The 16,840-nt window shown below is 40.4% G+C and overlaps 1 protein-coding gene across 2 annotated transcripts in view; it reads left to right on the top strand.

The window, feature by feature from the left end:
* ccdc88c (coiled-coil domain containing 88C) overlaps positions 1-16,840 on the top strand; it is an 84,433-nt gene that overhangs the window by 34,524 nt on the left and 33,069 nt on the right. For both annotated transcript variants that reach the window (XM_041812474.1, XM_041812475.1), the window contains exons 5-19: positions 890-948; positions 1,806-1,889; positions 4,625-4,768; positions 4,866-5,098; positions 5,538-5,619; positions 7,259-7,417; positions 9,850-9,996; positions 10,260-10,410; positions 10,513-10,694; positions 10,813-10,950; positions 11,042-11,326; positions 12,527-13,324; positions 13,745-13,872; positions 13,970-14,111; positions 16,491-16,640. In XM_041812474.1, the coding sequence (XP_041668408.1) occupies positions 890-948; positions 1,806-1,889; positions 4,625-4,768; positions 4,866-5,098; positions 5,538-5,619; positions 7,259-7,417; positions 9,850-9,996; positions 10,260-10,410; positions 10,513-10,694; positions 10,813-10,950; positions 11,042-11,326; positions 12,527-13,324; positions 13,745-13,872; positions 13,970-14,111; positions 16,491-16,640 (2,882 nt within the window). The remainder of the gene's footprint in view (positions 1-889; positions 949-1,805; positions 1,890-4,624; positions 4,769-4,865; positions 5,099-5,537; positions 5,620-7,258; positions 7,418-9,849; positions 9,997-10,259; positions 10,411-10,512; positions 10,695-10,812; positions 10,951-11,041; positions 11,327-12,526; positions 13,325-13,744; positions 13,873-13,969; positions 14,112-16,490; positions 16,641-16,840) is intronic.

Below are 16,840 nucleotides of genomic sequence, written 5' to 3'. Positions count from 1 at the left end.
TGGTTGTTCACACATGCACTTTACAGCAGGACTGGAGGGAGGTCTCAGGAGACAAGACGGCATAATGATGCCTTTAGCGTATATTAATGTTATTTGTAATTTGGCAAGGTATAAACAACAGGGTGATTTATTATTTCCACCAGATGTTTGCTGTACTTTCTTTGGTTTTGCACCAGCAGCAGGATATGAACTTCATTACCCTTCTTTCTCGCTTTCAGTGAATTTTCCAAGGTATTTTTGCTGCTTTTTCACATGCTGTCTAATGTTTTTAATCCCATAATCTCTGCCGCTGTCACAGTCAGTGGGCGACAGTAGACACCACAGTTACCACCACAGTCATGGGGGCCAGCCAAGATGTCACACCCACAAACTGGCTGAAGGATTTGTCCATACGTTGCTTCCCACGCCCATGCTGTCACCACATTAAGACCTGCAGAAAGTTTGAAGAAATCTGGACTCACAAATCTAATCATATAGCTTTGAAATAATAATGCAAATAATCTGCCTTAAAGCTGAGATTTGAAAACCAAACAAAATTTTAACATAGCTCAAGTCTACAGCTCCTGTCATCATGGTGAAGGGTGCTGTGGTTCACATATAAAGGTGTTAATGTTGCCTGTGTCAGTTTGCACAAATCAAGATTGTGCATGCTTTGACTTGCTTGTAAGACTGATTAAACTGAATGATAATAAATGATAGTAGTGCTTGCTCTCAGGAGTAGAAGTCTGATGTGTGACAGAGCCTCAGTCACCAGCAGACAAACAATGCTGCTCCAAGCAGAGCTGTCTTTCATTAAACTTGATTTTAACGTGTTTTGTTGCAGGCATTTAAAGTCCTCAGGAATCTCTTCTCCAATAAAATGGAAATGTTTTCCTTTGTTTTATTTCAGCTAAGAGCATGGAGGAGCTGAAGAGACTTCTGTTGCTGTTACTCGGCTGTGCTGTCCAGGTAACACTCACACGCCCAAACACATAATATTTCATTACATTACCTGTCTCTCCCAGGAAGTGTCTGTTTGGTTTTGCATGTCTGAGCAGAGCTGCTCACTGAACACGTGGGTGTGGCTGCAGGATCTAAACCCACATGGAGAAACATCAATGGCTCATGTACTATTATGACCTATTTTAGAGTTATGGTTTATATTCTTGGGGGGTCTTCGACTTTATAAGGTGTGCTCGAGGGCACTTTAAATATTTATTGAAGATAATTACTTTAAAAACAAGTCTGAGAACAAATTTTGAAATGTATTGTTACATTTACTTTAGTTTTCTGCCAAGTAAACAATGTGAGAGTAAATTGGGCTACCTGTGATTAAAGAGGAGGGGCTGGTCATATGGGAGGTCGGGGCTCAGGTGTTTTCCCCATCTGTGTGTTCAGCTCTTTGTTATTTCTCATTTCCATCCCTCCCAAAGCTCTGAACACACCGCCTTTTTCTTATCTTTCTTTTCCCTCTGGCTGTTTCCTATTTCCTCATTTCACTCTCTTTTCTCTTTAGTCTTCCCTCCTTTTGTCTCCATTTTGACCTGTACTGGTTCTACTGGTTCTAGGAAAGTGGAAAGCCACAAGGGAGGGATGAATAAAAACACATACAAAGGGAGAGAAGGGGGGCATACAGTCACATTTAAATGGAAATACTACAACAAAATAGTATAACTCAAATCGCTCAAGCAACCCCAAAAAATGTGTGCAAAAAAATCTTGCAATCTACAACAAACTGCACAGAGACTCATGCATAAATGCTATAATCTAAATGCATTCTCTTTGTTTTTGTCTGTCTCTGTGTTTGCATGTTTTGTGCATTTCAGTGTGAGCGTAAAGAGGAGATGATCGAGAAGATCAAGCTGCTAGACATCGAGACACAAGCTGCCATTGTCTCTCACATCCAGGAGGTCAGTACAGCAAAGTGCAAGAAATAGTCTCCTGCTGGACGTATGTGGGTGATCTTAGTTACAAGAACAAGCTTAAAATATACACAAGATCTTAGGTTTAAGTCCACCTAGGCCCCAGATCCCAAAGTCTTCATGGAGGGTGTTTGCTAGAGAAATTCACTTTCAGTCATGTAGATTACAGAAAGTGTGGCTGATGCTGATGATTGATTAAATAATCATGCTTCATTGTCCCTTTCATTGCATTTTGGTTAAGCCATATCAGCGTCTCCCTGCAGCCACCTCGATGTAGAATAAGTCCACCACTGCTCCTTAATGTCTCATTTCACTTAAAAAAAACTCACAGACAGCTCAGTGGACAATTTTAAAAAGTCATTTGCACATTGCATTATCAAACAATTATCTCTTTCCTGTCCTTTTTTCCCTTTTAATCCATAACAAGTTCCTTTTTCTGTGGCTAAATTCATGTTAAATCTTTGATCTACCTATAAAAGCAGGTCTGTATCCAACATCTAAAATGACACACAAAAAAATTTTGAATGCCACATAGTGGAATTTTAGGATGCAGTAAATAGAATGCGACTAATCACAGTTAACTACAAAAATTCTGAGGTTAATCAGGATTGAAAATTTTAGCAGATTAGGTCATTGTAGTACTGTATTTATCCTACATTGTGATTAAGTTCAGTGGAGAGGCTGTGGTCCAGTGGTTGAGTCAGGTGGTGGGCTCAATCCCCCAGTCCTGCAGTCACATGTTAAAGTGTCCTTGAGGAGGAAACTGAACCCCTAATTGCTTTCAGCCAGTGTCTTTGGTATGTAAATGGGCATAAATTAGGGCTGGGTATAATTGGGTTTTAATTTCAATCCTGATTTCAATCCTTTCCTCACGATAGTAAAACAAGCTAATCATGGTTAAACGATAACTGTGCTGAATGCTGTGCTCTTGTTTGAATGATAAAGTATTGTTTTTGTTTGTTTATGACTCAAAAATATTCTTTTATACTAAATATTTTAATGTAAGTTATTAGTTAAATAACCTACTAACAATAACATCATATATTGAAATTTTCATATCTGCTGGTACAGGTAATTGACTTTAATTTGCCAATACCAAAAATCTGCCTATAAGTGAAATATATAACTCCCATGGATTTCATTATGATAGATAGCCAGTGGTCTTCCAGTCAGGCAGCATGGGTTCAAGCCCAGTCAAGCCCAAGTCCATGGCTGCATCTCACTTTGACTTTTAAATAGCTTGGCTTTCTGGCTTGAGTCTTTTCCTTAAGTCTTAGTCTGTCCCAAAAGAGACTCATGGAGAGACTGGAGGAATCAAAGCGGAGGACTGAAGCCAAAAGACAGATGTTTAACGGTCCATGGGACGTCCTTCCCTCGGCAGCGCCACATGAAGCAACGTCAGTTTATGATGACAGTGCAGGCTGTCATCAATTTCATCAATCAGCTGTCAGGAGGCATAAACAGCTGATTGAGTCTGCATAAATTTGTACTTATTTATTCTAATCAAATATCTACATTTACAGTGCTGGTCTCAGTGTGGGATCACAAACACCTATGAAGAGAAACCTGCAGTATATCAAAAAAACATGCAGACTGTCTCTACCAGCAAATGTTTTATTATAAAATCATTTATTATCCTAATTATTCCATGGGAAGGGTAATGATCCAACCTGATGCTCACTAATGACCGAACTGATAGAAACTTTATTGGCCCCACCATGATTTAAAACATGTTTCTTCCGACGGACAGACTGCTGCTCTGTCTGACTTTAATTCTCTTCATAATCTAATAAACTGAAATCACTGACCACTAACCCACCCAGCAAAAATTAGTTGAAAAGACATTAAAAAACATCTCCACTATGTCTAAACATTGTCTAAATTTAACTAAAAAGTGAAAGGTGGAAAGCCGTAATTTTCAGGTGATTAAAAAGATGTCTTTATACAGATTTAGCTCTAATGTGTTCATATTTTAAATGACTATTATTGGACTGAATTTGGACCAAATCAGATAGAAAAAACATAGCCCAATTTTGTATGACAATCTTTTGACTAAATCTGTAGCCTGAAAAAAAAAAGTCTAAATGATGTCGGGTGTTTGGTGGGAAAGGGAAGATTTATGTCTGAATCTTTAGATTTTATGAGCTTTAAACACGTTTTATGTTTGAAGGTGAATCAGAAAACAAATCAAATATTAAACTCCATACTGATTCCCTATTTAATGTTGATCTTATTAAATGAATTTTCAATATTTCACCATAAATGCTTTTTTTCAAACACTTTTTTAAAATCCCAGCCCATCAGTTGTTGAGCTTTTTAAAACTTCTGATGTTTATATTCTCTGAAGAGTCTGTTGAGTCCGTTTATTGTCTGTTATAAACTCCGTTTCTCCTCCATTATTTATCTCTGCTGGTGCTGTGAAGTTTCCCTGACATCCAATGTGTAGCAGTGTCCAATCAGAGAGTGATATCCAATAAGGAGGCATGTCTTTGAGTAAAATGAGTTGCAGGAAGCCTGCTCTTATGTGTCTCTGCTCATCGGTCTTCAAATCTCAGTCCTCGGTCTTATGGCTTCGGTCTTAAAACCTCTTAAGGGTCTTTTGGACGGTCTTTAAGATGTCGAATCAGAAACTACTTCCTGTTCGAGTGAAGACCGAGGACTGACAAAAAAAGAGACATGGGATCCGCCTCAGGTGTAAAGATTTGTGTTTGTCTTTGCTGCAGGTGACTCACAATCAGCTGAATGTTCTCGACCTGTCCTGGCTGGAGGAAGGATCAGAGCTTACATTTGAGGAGCTCACACCTGTGTCCAAAAACATGGCTGCGTCACTACGGCAACTAATTGATCAGAGAGACAAAGCCAGTGAGGTACAGAGACTTAAAACCACACTACTTACAGTCAGGAAGTTAAAGGCAGTTATAATGTAATAAAGTTTAAAAACTCACCAGTGCTTTTGTTTTGTAGGTGATTGTGGATTTGACCCAGGAGAGGGACTACCTGTTCAGCCAGCAGCCCCAGGAAGGCTGCAGAAACCTGGGCATGAACAGTCCAGGGCGTGGGCAGAGCTCTGGAGGTGTAGGAGTGATGAACGGCGGTTCATCTGTGATCATGTCTGAGCTGACCAAAGAGGAGAAGCAGCATCTGTCTGTGGAGCTTGCTGACACCAAGGCTAAGCTCCGCAGATACAGACAAGAACTGTGAGTATTTCAGAACACAATATCAAAAGAAATGTGATATCTACATGTTCATAGCCCACAGAAACAAATCTTCCACAGAGTGGCCTAGAATACTTGTGTGTTTCACTGGTTTAAGGCTGAGCTGTGGTGATCAGAGCAGCAGCTGGTAGTCATTATACTTCAGACACAGCTTATTAAGCTGTCTAGTTTTGATCTACAGTATAATCACACTGGAGATATCTTTTTGGAAAGAAAATATACACTCCTCTGTACACCCTGCAACTGATTTTTTAACCAGGATGTCCCTCACACACGCTCTAGAGACATTTCAGCTGTCTTAGCCTTTAAGCGTCCAGGTATTTGATAATGACAAACCTGTGTCCACGTTACCAGGGTGGAGCTAATCAGACAACATTAGGGTGGATTGGAAATGTTGGTATAAAACTGTTTGTGTTTGCAGAGAGGAGAAAACAGAACAGCTGATGGATTCAAAACATGAAGTGGAACGTTTGGATCAGGAGCTGCAGAGACTAAAGCAAGAGGTCAGGAACTGCTCATAACTACTGTTTTCGTATCTGCGTGTAAAAAAAAAAACAGCATGGAAAACTGCTGGGGATAAACTACACCAAAGAACAACTTCATTTTATGCAGATTCTGCACAAATATGGGACTACTGGTAATGATTTGTGGCAGCTTTCCTATAAATTATATTTGTGATGGTCAGTTTTTCAATGCATTAAGAAAATACATTCATCCATCATCTATAGTAGTATTTTTTTTGCCCAAGGCACACCTAAGATCAGTCCAAAATCTCAACACACACCGTATCTCTACAAAATAGTCTCTTTCAAACAGTAACCTAATTTGTGTTTAGTTATAGTAAGAACACATGAGTTTACAAATTCCCACAGCACACCTAAACTTGCCTCAAGGCACACCATCTGAGAACTACTGATCAATATAGCCTATCCAGTTCTGGGTCATTCAGGGCGGGAGCAGATCCCAGCTGTCACTTGGCAAGAGGTGGGGTTATATTCTTGATTGGTCACCAGTCAGTAGCAGGACTGACATACAGAGACAAACAATTAGTCACACTCACACCTATGGGCAATTCAGAGTAACCAGTTAACCATCTAAGAGCATCTCTTTGGTTTGTGGGAGGAAGCCTGATTATTACTGTTTAGACTGCATCAAAAGGAATTTATATTCATTTTGGGAACCCAGACACTTTATATTTTGTGTAAAAACACCTCAGAGTGTACCGAAACAGTTTGATGTCCGATAGCTCAGATTGCATGTGTCAAAGACTGCCCTTTCAACTGATGTTATCCGATTCCCCCACACCTTGTTGTTTGAATTGAGAATTGGGATAACTCCCCACATGAGGTCATGAGGGGTAAATCTGAGAACGGCTTGTTCCAGCACACATTGGGGGGGAGGGGTTCTGATTCCATTGGGGATTGTGGACAGGCCAGGGGCACATATTTTTGTTAGAAAGGCCTAAAAAAGTGATTTAACATAATATATGACCTTTAAGAATCCACCGTTGTTAATTCAGTTGATGCTGATTGTCAATCCTGCTAGGTGGGTTTGATTACATTTTTTCAAATGATACAGGCAAAGGCAATACAGTGAAACAGAGAAAATAAAACTATTATTACCTCCACCAAGTAGGTTATGTGATCGGCAGGGTTTGTTTGTTAGTTTGTTTGTTAGCAACATAACTCAAAAGGTTATGGACAAATTGTGATGAAATTTTCAGGAAATGGCAGAAATGGCATAAGGAAGAACTGATTAGATTTTGGGAGTGATCCGCATCACCGTCTGGGTTCAGGAATTTTTTGAAGGATTCTGTACTATTGGGAAATAGGGCTAATGGCGGAGGTCTGCACTCTCCAAGTGCTTTTCTAATTTTAATTAGATTTAGTTTTTTGCATCAAAGCACTTTAATATCTGTTTGACATGAAAGGATTAATTGATCAACAGGCAGATTAAACAAAACAAAGCACATACCAGTAGATTGATTTAATTTATCTAAATTTCAACAAAGATTTGAAATGAATGAATCAAGTTTACAGTATTTATTTTGGTGCCTTTGTAGATGATCACTGGAGTATCTTCAGTATTTTTGTTGTGGTTTGTGAATTTTAATGATTTTTTTATTCATGTTTGTGTGTTTAGAATCAGTCTTTGTCGTGTGAGGCTCGTTCAGTCAGAGTTTACCGAGACGAGGTGGACGCTCTGAGGGAGAAAGCGTCCCGAGTCGACCGACTGGAGAATGAACTGACCCGATGTAAAGAGAAACTCAACGATGTTCACTTCTATAAGACCAGAGTGGAGGTAAGAAAACACAGCTTCACAATGATGTGCACTTTGTAGGAATATAACTCTACTCAACTAACAATTCAGTATAGTTTACTCTGGATACAGTTTCCTAAAAGTTAAATATGAGCGAGATCAAAGTCAATTTATGAACAGAAATGAGTCTTTTATTGAAATTGTATGATAATTAAAAAGGAAAATACTTTCTTTCTTCTTATAAGTTATCCTTTTCAATTTGGGGTTGTATAGTAAATGAAAAAAGCCAGTTTACTGCATTAAAAGTGACACTGATACCTTACAAAAAACCTTTTTTGAAATTTTATTAAGATAGTTAAAGCATGCAGGGATTCTTAGTCATAAGGTTATTGGGTGTAAACAAAAGGGACTGTAAGCCCCACAAATGATGCATGGGCTGTTGTTTTTATAAGTCGAGGACAGGTAAATAAAGTCAAATAGAATAAATAAAGCAAGTTCCAATCACAGGTCACTCAAAACACACTATTAATGTGTTATTATTATTATAAGTTATTACATTATATTATAGTATACTATAGTAAATTGTCTTATATTATATTATAGTATATTATACACTGCCTGGCCAAAAAAAAGTCGCCACCTGGATTTAACTAAGCAAATAGGTACGAGCCTCCTATTGGATAATTACTGCATGGGGGATTATCTTTCAGCTGGCAACAAGTTATTTAACCCCAGCTGATGCAATGAGTAACTTCTCATTTCTTAAACGACCTTGTCAAAAGACACATCCTGTGGTCGTGGAAAAGATGTAAGTCTGCTTAAGAAGGGTCAAATCATTGGCATGCATCAAGCAGAGAAAACATCTAAGGAGATTGCAGAAACTACTAAAATTGGGTTAAGAACTGTCTAACGCATTATTAAAAACTGGAAGGATAATGGGGAACCATCGTCTTCCAGGAAGAAATGTGGTTGGAAAACAATCCTGAATAATCATGATCGGCGATCACTTAAACGTTTGGCCAAATCAAATCGAAGAAAAACAACAGTAGAGCTCAGGGGTATGTTTAATAGTGAAAGTAAGAGCATTTCCACACGCATAATGCGAAGGGAACTCAAGGGATTGGGACTGCACTGCTGTGTAACCTTAAGAAAACCACTAATCAGTAAGGCTAACTGGAAAAAAAGGCTTCAGTTTGCTAGGGAGCATAAAGATTGAACTCTGGAGGAATGGAAGAAGGTCATGTGGTCTGCTGAGTCCAGATTTACCCTGTACCCTGTGATGGGCGCATCAGGGTAAGAAGAGAGGTAGGTGAAGTGATGCACCCATCATGCCTAGTGCCTACTGTACAAGCCTGTGGGGGCAGTGCTATGATCTGGGGTTGCTGCAGTTGGTCAGGTCTAGGTTCAGCAACATTATGTGCCCAAAGAATGAGGTCAGCTGACTACCTGAATATACTGAATGACCAGGTTATTCCATCAATGGATTTTTTCTTCCCTAATGGCACGGGCATATTCCAAGATGACAATGCCAGGATTCATCGGGCTCAAATTGTGAAAGAGTGGTTCAGGGAGCATGAGACATCATTTTCACACATGGATTGGCCACCACAGAGTCCAGACCTTAACCCCATTGAGAATCTTTGGGATGTGCTGGAGAAGGCTTTGCGCAGTCGTCAGACTCTCCCATCATCAATACAAGATCTTGGTGAAAAATTAATGCAACACTGGATGGAAATAAATCTTGTGACATTGCAGAAGCTTTATCGAAACAATGCCACAGCGAATGCTTGCTGTAATCAAAGCTAAAGGCGGTCCGAAGAAATGTTAGAGTGTGACCTTTTTTTGGTGATGACTTTTTTTTTTTGGCCAGGCAGTGTATTATATTATATTATATTATAATCTTTTATGGTATATTATAGTATATTATATTATATTATATTATTAATTAATGCATAGCATGGATGCATGCTTTGAGTGTGGTCAACTAGGCGTTCATATACCCCAAATGGATGTTAATGCAAGATATTAATGACCACAGTAAGATGCCATAAGCAGATAGCACACTCTACTGGTTAAAAAATAAGCTTAGCATTATTGTTTTCTCTTTTATTTAAATAGTCCTATATTTGTATACATTTTTATTTATAAAATAAAATATTGTTACACCCCTTTCACTTAATCTTTCTGTTTAGGACATTATGAGAGACTATGAAACTATATGACATGTATTTTTCTTCATCTTTCACTGCTTTTATTATATTTTTTTGCCATAATTGAGTTTTAACATAAAAATAGTAATTTGTGGCCATAGTTGAAAACCAGCACTGGCAATAAACTCTGATTTGCTTGTTTATTAAAGTGCTTTAACCTTTCAGTTAACAGAAGAGACACGCACACACAATATGAAGAACAGCACACTCAACAGCTGGCACTGGCAGTCCACTTAATGTGTTTGTTTGTGTGTGACCATGCAGGAGCTCCGTGAGGACAACGTGACTCTGATGGAGACGAAGGTGCTGCTGGAGGAGCAGCTGTCCGCTTCTAGGGGCCGCTGTGATAAACTGCACACGCTGGAGAAAGACAACCTGTTACTAAGAGCCAAAATACACGACCTGGAAATGGTACTAAAAATGTCTTCTTTTCAGGATAGGGTGCTTTAAATCCTCTCAATGGATATTCATTAGTTAAGAAGCAGTTTTCCACATGATTGGACCCAAATATATGATTAAAACATTTTTATGAAATATTGTTCTGACACATTTGATTTCATGGTGTCAGTTCTGAGATGTCAGCACAAAATGATGCCTTTTAGCACCCTTTGTTTAAAGTTTTGGTTCACTAAAAACACTCACACGATATCCTTCGGTTTTATTCTGTTTTCCAGGAGAGAGACAATGAACGCCGAAGGTTGGAGGAGCTGGTGGAGGAGAACATGCTGCTGGAGATCGGTCAGAAACAGAGCATGAATGAATCTGCTCACCTTGGCTGGGAGCTGGAGCAGCTGTCTAAGAACCACGACAACACTAACACGGAGAGTAAGAACCACATTTGTTCATTTTTCATTTTTGTATTTTTTAATCCTGTTGTATTTCTGTGTCCAGAGTCTTGATGTTTTACATATTTCATTTTTGCTACAGCTCGTAAGTCATTGGTCCACGAGCTGAACGAGTGTGTTTCCAGTCGGGTGTTGAAGCTGGAGAAGGAGAACCGGGAGCTTCAGGCGTCGATAGAGAGGCTTAAAGAGGACAACCACCAACTACAGGAAAAGCAGCTTCACACCCAGGAGCTAGACAGAGAGAACCAGAGCCTCAGCAAGAAGGTATGAGGCAGCAGAATTTTCTTGTGTGATCACAAACAACCAAATGTTCCTCTGACTTTTCAGTGTACCCTTGTATTGTGATAATGAAGTTAATTCTGATGCTTTGGTTTCTTATTAGTTGGAGCGTCTCCAGGGTTTATTGGACCAGGAGAGGCTGACCAATCAGGACATGGAGTCCCTGGGAGAGGAAATCTTAAAGGAAAAGCAGATGCTTGAAAGAGACCTGCACACACTGAAGGCAGAGAAGGACAGACAGGTGATTAACACAAACATGTTATTAATGCTCACTGTCTGACACCTGAATGCATCCTTCAATGACCACCTTTCCACTTGTAAAATCCAATCAGATCTCAGAGTTGGAGAGTGAGAAGCAGCATCTCTCCGACGCCGTGGCTTCACTTCAGGAGCGTGCTCAGTCCAACAATGAAGCCAGGGTCAGAGAGGTGGAGACTGAGAACCGCCTCCTGCACCAAAACATCACTGATACCAGCTCTCGATTGGCCAGCTTAGAGACCCAGCTCAAACTGGCCAATGAGGAGTCAAAGAGGCTACAGGAGAGAGCAGAGAGATGCGAAGAAGTGGAGAGAGAGGCAGCCAGGCTGGAGAGGAGCAGGGACGCTCTAAACAGAGAGGTAAAAAGAAAACTATCCCTCAGGCAAGCCATGAAGGGCCCACTTCCTGTGAACACTTGGGGGTGCTTTGAATACTTGAATGTATTGTTGAAGAACACAGAATAATGCACATAAAATGTACAAGTTACAAGAGGTTGAAGTCAATCAGCACCATCAAAAAAGCATTATTTTGAAATTGATGAACGTGTGGGGAATTTGGTGTGGGTCGAATAGGCTATTTGTAGGTGTAATGATAACAGTATGCAGACCAAAAATCATCACCCTGAGTTGAATGGTCTACAAGGGCTGATTGTTACAAAGGGGACATATTTTACCCTTTTAAGACAAGTTTATATTAGTCTCAGAGGTCCCCAAAACATACCTGTGAAGTTTGTTGCTGAAAAACACTCCAGTATTGGAATTTTTGCATGTCTAAAAACCCCTCTGTTTCAGCCCTGCTCAGAACGAGCTGTTTCTGTGTCTGTGGCTTTAAATGTTACTGAGCTGTCTGACTCCGCCCCTGACCACACCCCTCTCAGGAAATGGATGTGGTACTCCATATGTTACTATGTTACAGATGCTTTTATCCAAAGTTAAGGACCTGGCTGGGATTTGAACCATCAATCTCCCAGACCAAAGTCAGCAGGGTAACCCACTGAGCTTTCCAGCATCTCAGCTGGCTGTTGAGAGGAAGATCAGGAGGGGAGGGTGGAACTTTCTGCCAGGCAGGGAGGGCCTGGGGTCAGTGCTAACTCCCCACATGAGTCATGAGGATAAAATCTGAGAATGGCTCGTTTCAGTACACATTTTCTGAAAGGTGGGTGGGTTGGGGGGGGGGCCTTTTCTGATTCTTGAGGGGATTGTGGACAGGCCAAACTTTTGTAAGAAAAACCTGAAAAAGTATATGCTGATTGGTCCTGTTACTTTCTAACCGGGCCCAAACAGTCCAGATGGGACCTTTGCAAGATGGATTTGCCATTGATAAACACTGAAAGGGGCAAATCCATCTGCTTTGCAAGGTTACAAAAAAAACACCAAAATGTGTAAGTTTTTCGGCCCCTCAATCAGCAATTGTTTTGAAAGAAGAAAAATAATAATTCTCTCAGTTTCCTCACTTTGATGTCAGTGCTAGGGCCCAAACAAATTATCACTCGTCACACTGATGGATCAAGTATTTATATTTACAAAAACTGAGACATGTTTCTTCATTCTGTCTTTTAGGTAGACTCCCTACGTACATGCAGCGAGCGGTCAGAGGCCCTAGAGAAGCAGGTCTCCTCCCTGGAGCAGGAGGTTCACAGGCTAAAGAGGGAGGCAGAAGAGAGCCAGAGGGAGCTGCAGCGGCTAGAGAGACATGAAGCAGAGAGCGGCCTTCTGTCGAAAGAGAACCTGGACCTCCGATGCTCCCTAGAAAACTTGCGCTCCTCATCTGCCCGCCTGGCTACGTTACAGGAGGAGCATAAAGAGTCACAAAAAGAGAATCAGGATCTGCAGAGAAGGCTAGAGGAAGTCAAAGAGGAGGCTCACGGAGAGAAGAAGAGGGCAGAGAGGCTGGAGCTGAACATGGCAGCTCTGAATCAGGAAAAGCATCGCTTAGAGGAGGAAATGCAGAGGAGCAAAGAGGAGAGGGAGGAGGCAGAGAGAGAGAGGAGGGAGACGCAGGCCAGAGAAGAGGAAGTCAGACGGGAAGTGGAGGAACTGAAGGAAGAGCGGAGAAGGAGAGAGGAAGGTGACAATGAGAGGAGAAAGATCCAGCTGGACCTGGAGCAGTCAGAGAAGGGCAGGAAGCACCTTGAAAAGGAAACATGGAGGATAAGGACGCTGCTGGAGGGTAAAGAGACGGAGCTGGAGGAGAAGAGCAGGCGGCTGGCTACAGTGGAGAAGGAGGGCAGAGCTATGAGTAAGGAGGTGGAGCGGCTAAAGGAGGCGGCTGTGAAGGCAAAGGAACTGGAGAGGGAGAACAAGGAGCTACAGAAACAGGCGACTATTGACAAGAGGACTCTGGCTACTCTGAGAGAGGTGGGAGAAAAAAGTCAAGATTCTTGGTATAAAAAGTCTGCAGAAATAAAGCATCATGAACATAAAATAAGGATCAGGCTTTAAATAGCTCCCTTTTATATTTTGTTAAAGTACACAAACATAATATCATTTGCCTTGCATGATATTCCTTTTTTAATGTCAGAATTGAAGCGTTGAAATAATTTAGATCCAGCTGGACTGAGAGCAAGATTACCTCTTGTAGACTTTAGCTGCAGAGATGCTACGCTCTACACAACATGCAAACATTCAAGTGTCAATAGTTTGAAAAAATCCTTCTTTCTTTGTTTTTTTCTTGTTAAGAATGGAAAATGGCATAAATTGCACTTCCTATTAGATTAATTTCCCATATCATTAAGTGCTAATGTTATATGTGTCATGTGTCTGTGTGTGTGTGTATAGGAATTGGTGTCAGAGAAGCTGAGTGTTCAGCAGCAGAGCGTGGAGTTAGAGAGACTCAATGAAGAGCTGGAGAAGATCGGCCTGAACAGAGAAAAACTGCTACAGCAGGAGCACACTCTGGAGGACAGGTAGATATTTTCTCTCATGGTGATAAAATGTCCCTATGCGAGGCTTACTAGTTGGATTTAAATGTGTGAAATTGAATCTGTTTTATTTGTACTTCAGCAGGTACAGGCTACTGGAGTCTCGTCTGGAGGAAACGGTCCAACAGACGATGAAGATTAAAGAGGAGAAAATCTCCTATCTGGAAAAGAAAGTAGAGGAGAGCAACACACTCAATGCAACACTACGATCTGAACTAGCCACTGTAAGAAAACCTCTACCGTATCTTTTATAAAATCTGTCTGAATCCCTTTTTTACTCTTTATTCTTGCAGCTGTAGAGGAAAGCATCCTAAATGTCTATTAAATGAAATTGCATTTAGAAAATGAACAAACCCTGTATTTTTAAACCCACATTTTAATGTGACCTGATTGGATGGGACTTAGGGTGTTTTCTCTTTTTGCATGATTGTTTTGTACTAGAGCGGTAAGAGCTCACAGTAGGAAGGTTCCTGCAGTGTTCATTTCAGCAACTAAAACTGACTAAAAATATTCATTGACTACCTTTTTCACATGAGGAAGACTAGACTAAGATTAGCTTTAAATAGATCTTTGGAGATAAAAACTATGAGGTTTAGTTTACATCAAGGAAACTAAAACAACTATATTGTTGGTGCTGGACTGTTGGACATTTGAAATCCATGCAAATAAGATATGTCAGTATTTTTTCATCAGTACATTTTAAATCAATTTAAGTGTTGATAGTGTACTAATACAGTGTTAATTTTTGCAGCTATTTTCAATTTTAGTCTGTCTTTAGACGAAATGTCTTTTAGTTTTAGTCCTATTTTACTTGTTTCTACTCTTTTTAGTTTTAGACTAGTTGTAGTTGATGAAAACTCAATACATTTTAGTCTAGTTTTTTGACAGATTTTCCACCAGTAGAGAAAAATCAGGGATTTTGAATGTCCGACAAAAACTACATTTTAGTCTAGTTTTAGTCATCTTGACTAAAATTAAACTTACTTTTTGCCAGTTTTAGTCATAAAAGATCTGTTTTTGTTAGTCTTAGTCTAGTTTTTGTCATGGAAAAAAGGATGTCGACAAACATTTTTAGTCATAGTTTTAGTCAACAAAATTAACACTGCATCAACATGGGTGCTTTTACATTTTTACTGAGAAAATTTGATGATGATGATTAGATAAGTTCAAATCATAAAATGCCTTGACTAAAAGTAAAGACTTAAATGTTTTGGGATTGTTGTGGACTGAGACTAGACAATAACTCTTAAGATTAAAAATGTGACTTAAACTAAAAGGCATTGTGATTTAAAGCAGTGATACTCAACCAACAGCCTTTGAGCCACATGCAGCTCTTTAGCAACCCGTTATGGCTTCATCAGAAAATATAATCCCTCTGAAAAACTTTAAGCAAGGGAATGTAATTGGCAAATTTACATGTAAACCTTCATTGTGGCAGAGGAATGTGCATGAGAGAGAAAGAGAGAACAGTGGTGCATCTCCAGTAAGAATATATCAAATAGGGCCGTGCCCTAGGGCTGCACAGCAGTGCAGGGGTTGGTGCTGTTGCCTCACAGCAGGAAGGTCCCTGGTTCTCCCCATGCATGCTTGGGTTCTCTCCACATACTCCGGCTTCCTCCCGCCACCAAAAACATGCTCATTAGGTTAACTGGTGACTTTTAATTGGCCGTGGGTGTGAATGTGAGCGTGCCTGGTTGTCTGTCTCTATATGTAAGCCCTGTGATTAACTGGCGACCAGTCCAGGGTGTACCCTGCCTCTCGCCCAGTGACAGCTGGGATAGGCTCCAGCCCCCCTGCGACCCCCAACGGGATAAGCAGTGTAGAAGGCCGTGCCCTACTCACTGATAATTACCCCACACTTTGGCATGGTTGCTTTCACATCTTCTGCGTACCATGTTCAAGTACTCAAGAATTGTGGTCAAGACTGCTGCTTCAATTGAACTCTGGATGGCTTGTGTTGACACTGATCAGATGAGCCAGGCTTTGGGCACAGTTGTACCCAGATCCATGGCCAGGTCCCTGATGTGAAAGCACTCCTAAAGAATGCTTAACTCAGAGTTTTTCAAAGGATGATTTATTCATCACATAAACAGGGTGAAAAGCATCAATGAAATCTAGATCATCATGCTTTATAGAAAGAGAAAATGTAGTTATGCTATCTCCTTCTGCACAACTTTAAGCCTCAAAACCACAAATTGAGTTGATATGATTGTTTTGAGTTATGTTGATATTCCTAGGATGTGAACTGTAGTGGTCTGGGGGGTCTCCATGGGTCAGGGGAGTTGAAAACATGATTTAAAAACAGCGAGTTACTGTCACACTGCATGTTTAATATTTTCAGGGAAGCTTAGACGTTCTTCACGAGTCGCATTAGAACGCTTTTGTGGAGGTAAAACAAACAAAAAGTTTTAGAGTCCCAACTTATAATCAAAAGCAGCGTAGTGGTGTACAGGTTCTTCGTGCCTGTGTGCGTCATCATGGTAACCAAAAGCATTTAAAGAAACCGTACACAGAGAGGCGACCATTACAGAACTCCTATCAGCTGTAGTGTATTTTAAGCTGCTGTATTGTACTGTGTGTAATGATGTGATTTTCATCGTCAGACTCGTCAGACAGTGTCCGCTCTGCGTCAGCGACAAGAAGAAGAAGAAAATCACAACTTCCAGCAGCATTCAGGAGGTGACCGGGATCCAGGATCAGCAACTGCTGAGCTGCTGCGGATAAAAGATCATCTCATTGAAGTGGAAAAGAATGTAAGGCTGTCCCTTTAAAAGTCCCAAATGAAATACCTCCCTGCAATTGTATTATTTATCCTCTGACAGTTTTTACCATCTCATTCTTTATGTTTTTTTTCTGTAATTACATGGCATGTTTATAGAGCTCAAGAGTGCCTCTGGACTTTTTCAGTAGCTCTGATTCCTAAGTAAAATTCATCACTCAAAAGTCCTGAAGA

The sequence above is a fragment of the Cheilinus undulatus genome, linkage group 18, assembly GCF_018320785.1.
Source record: "Cheilinus undulatus linkage group 18, ASM1832078v1, whole genome shotgun sequence".
NCBI classification, from domain to species: Eukaryota; Metazoa; Chordata; class Actinopteri; order Labriformes; family Labridae; genus Cheilinus; species Cheilinus undulatus.
Note: the sequence above shows the minus strand (reverse complement) of the source record. Positions and strands in the feature narration are given on the sequence as shown.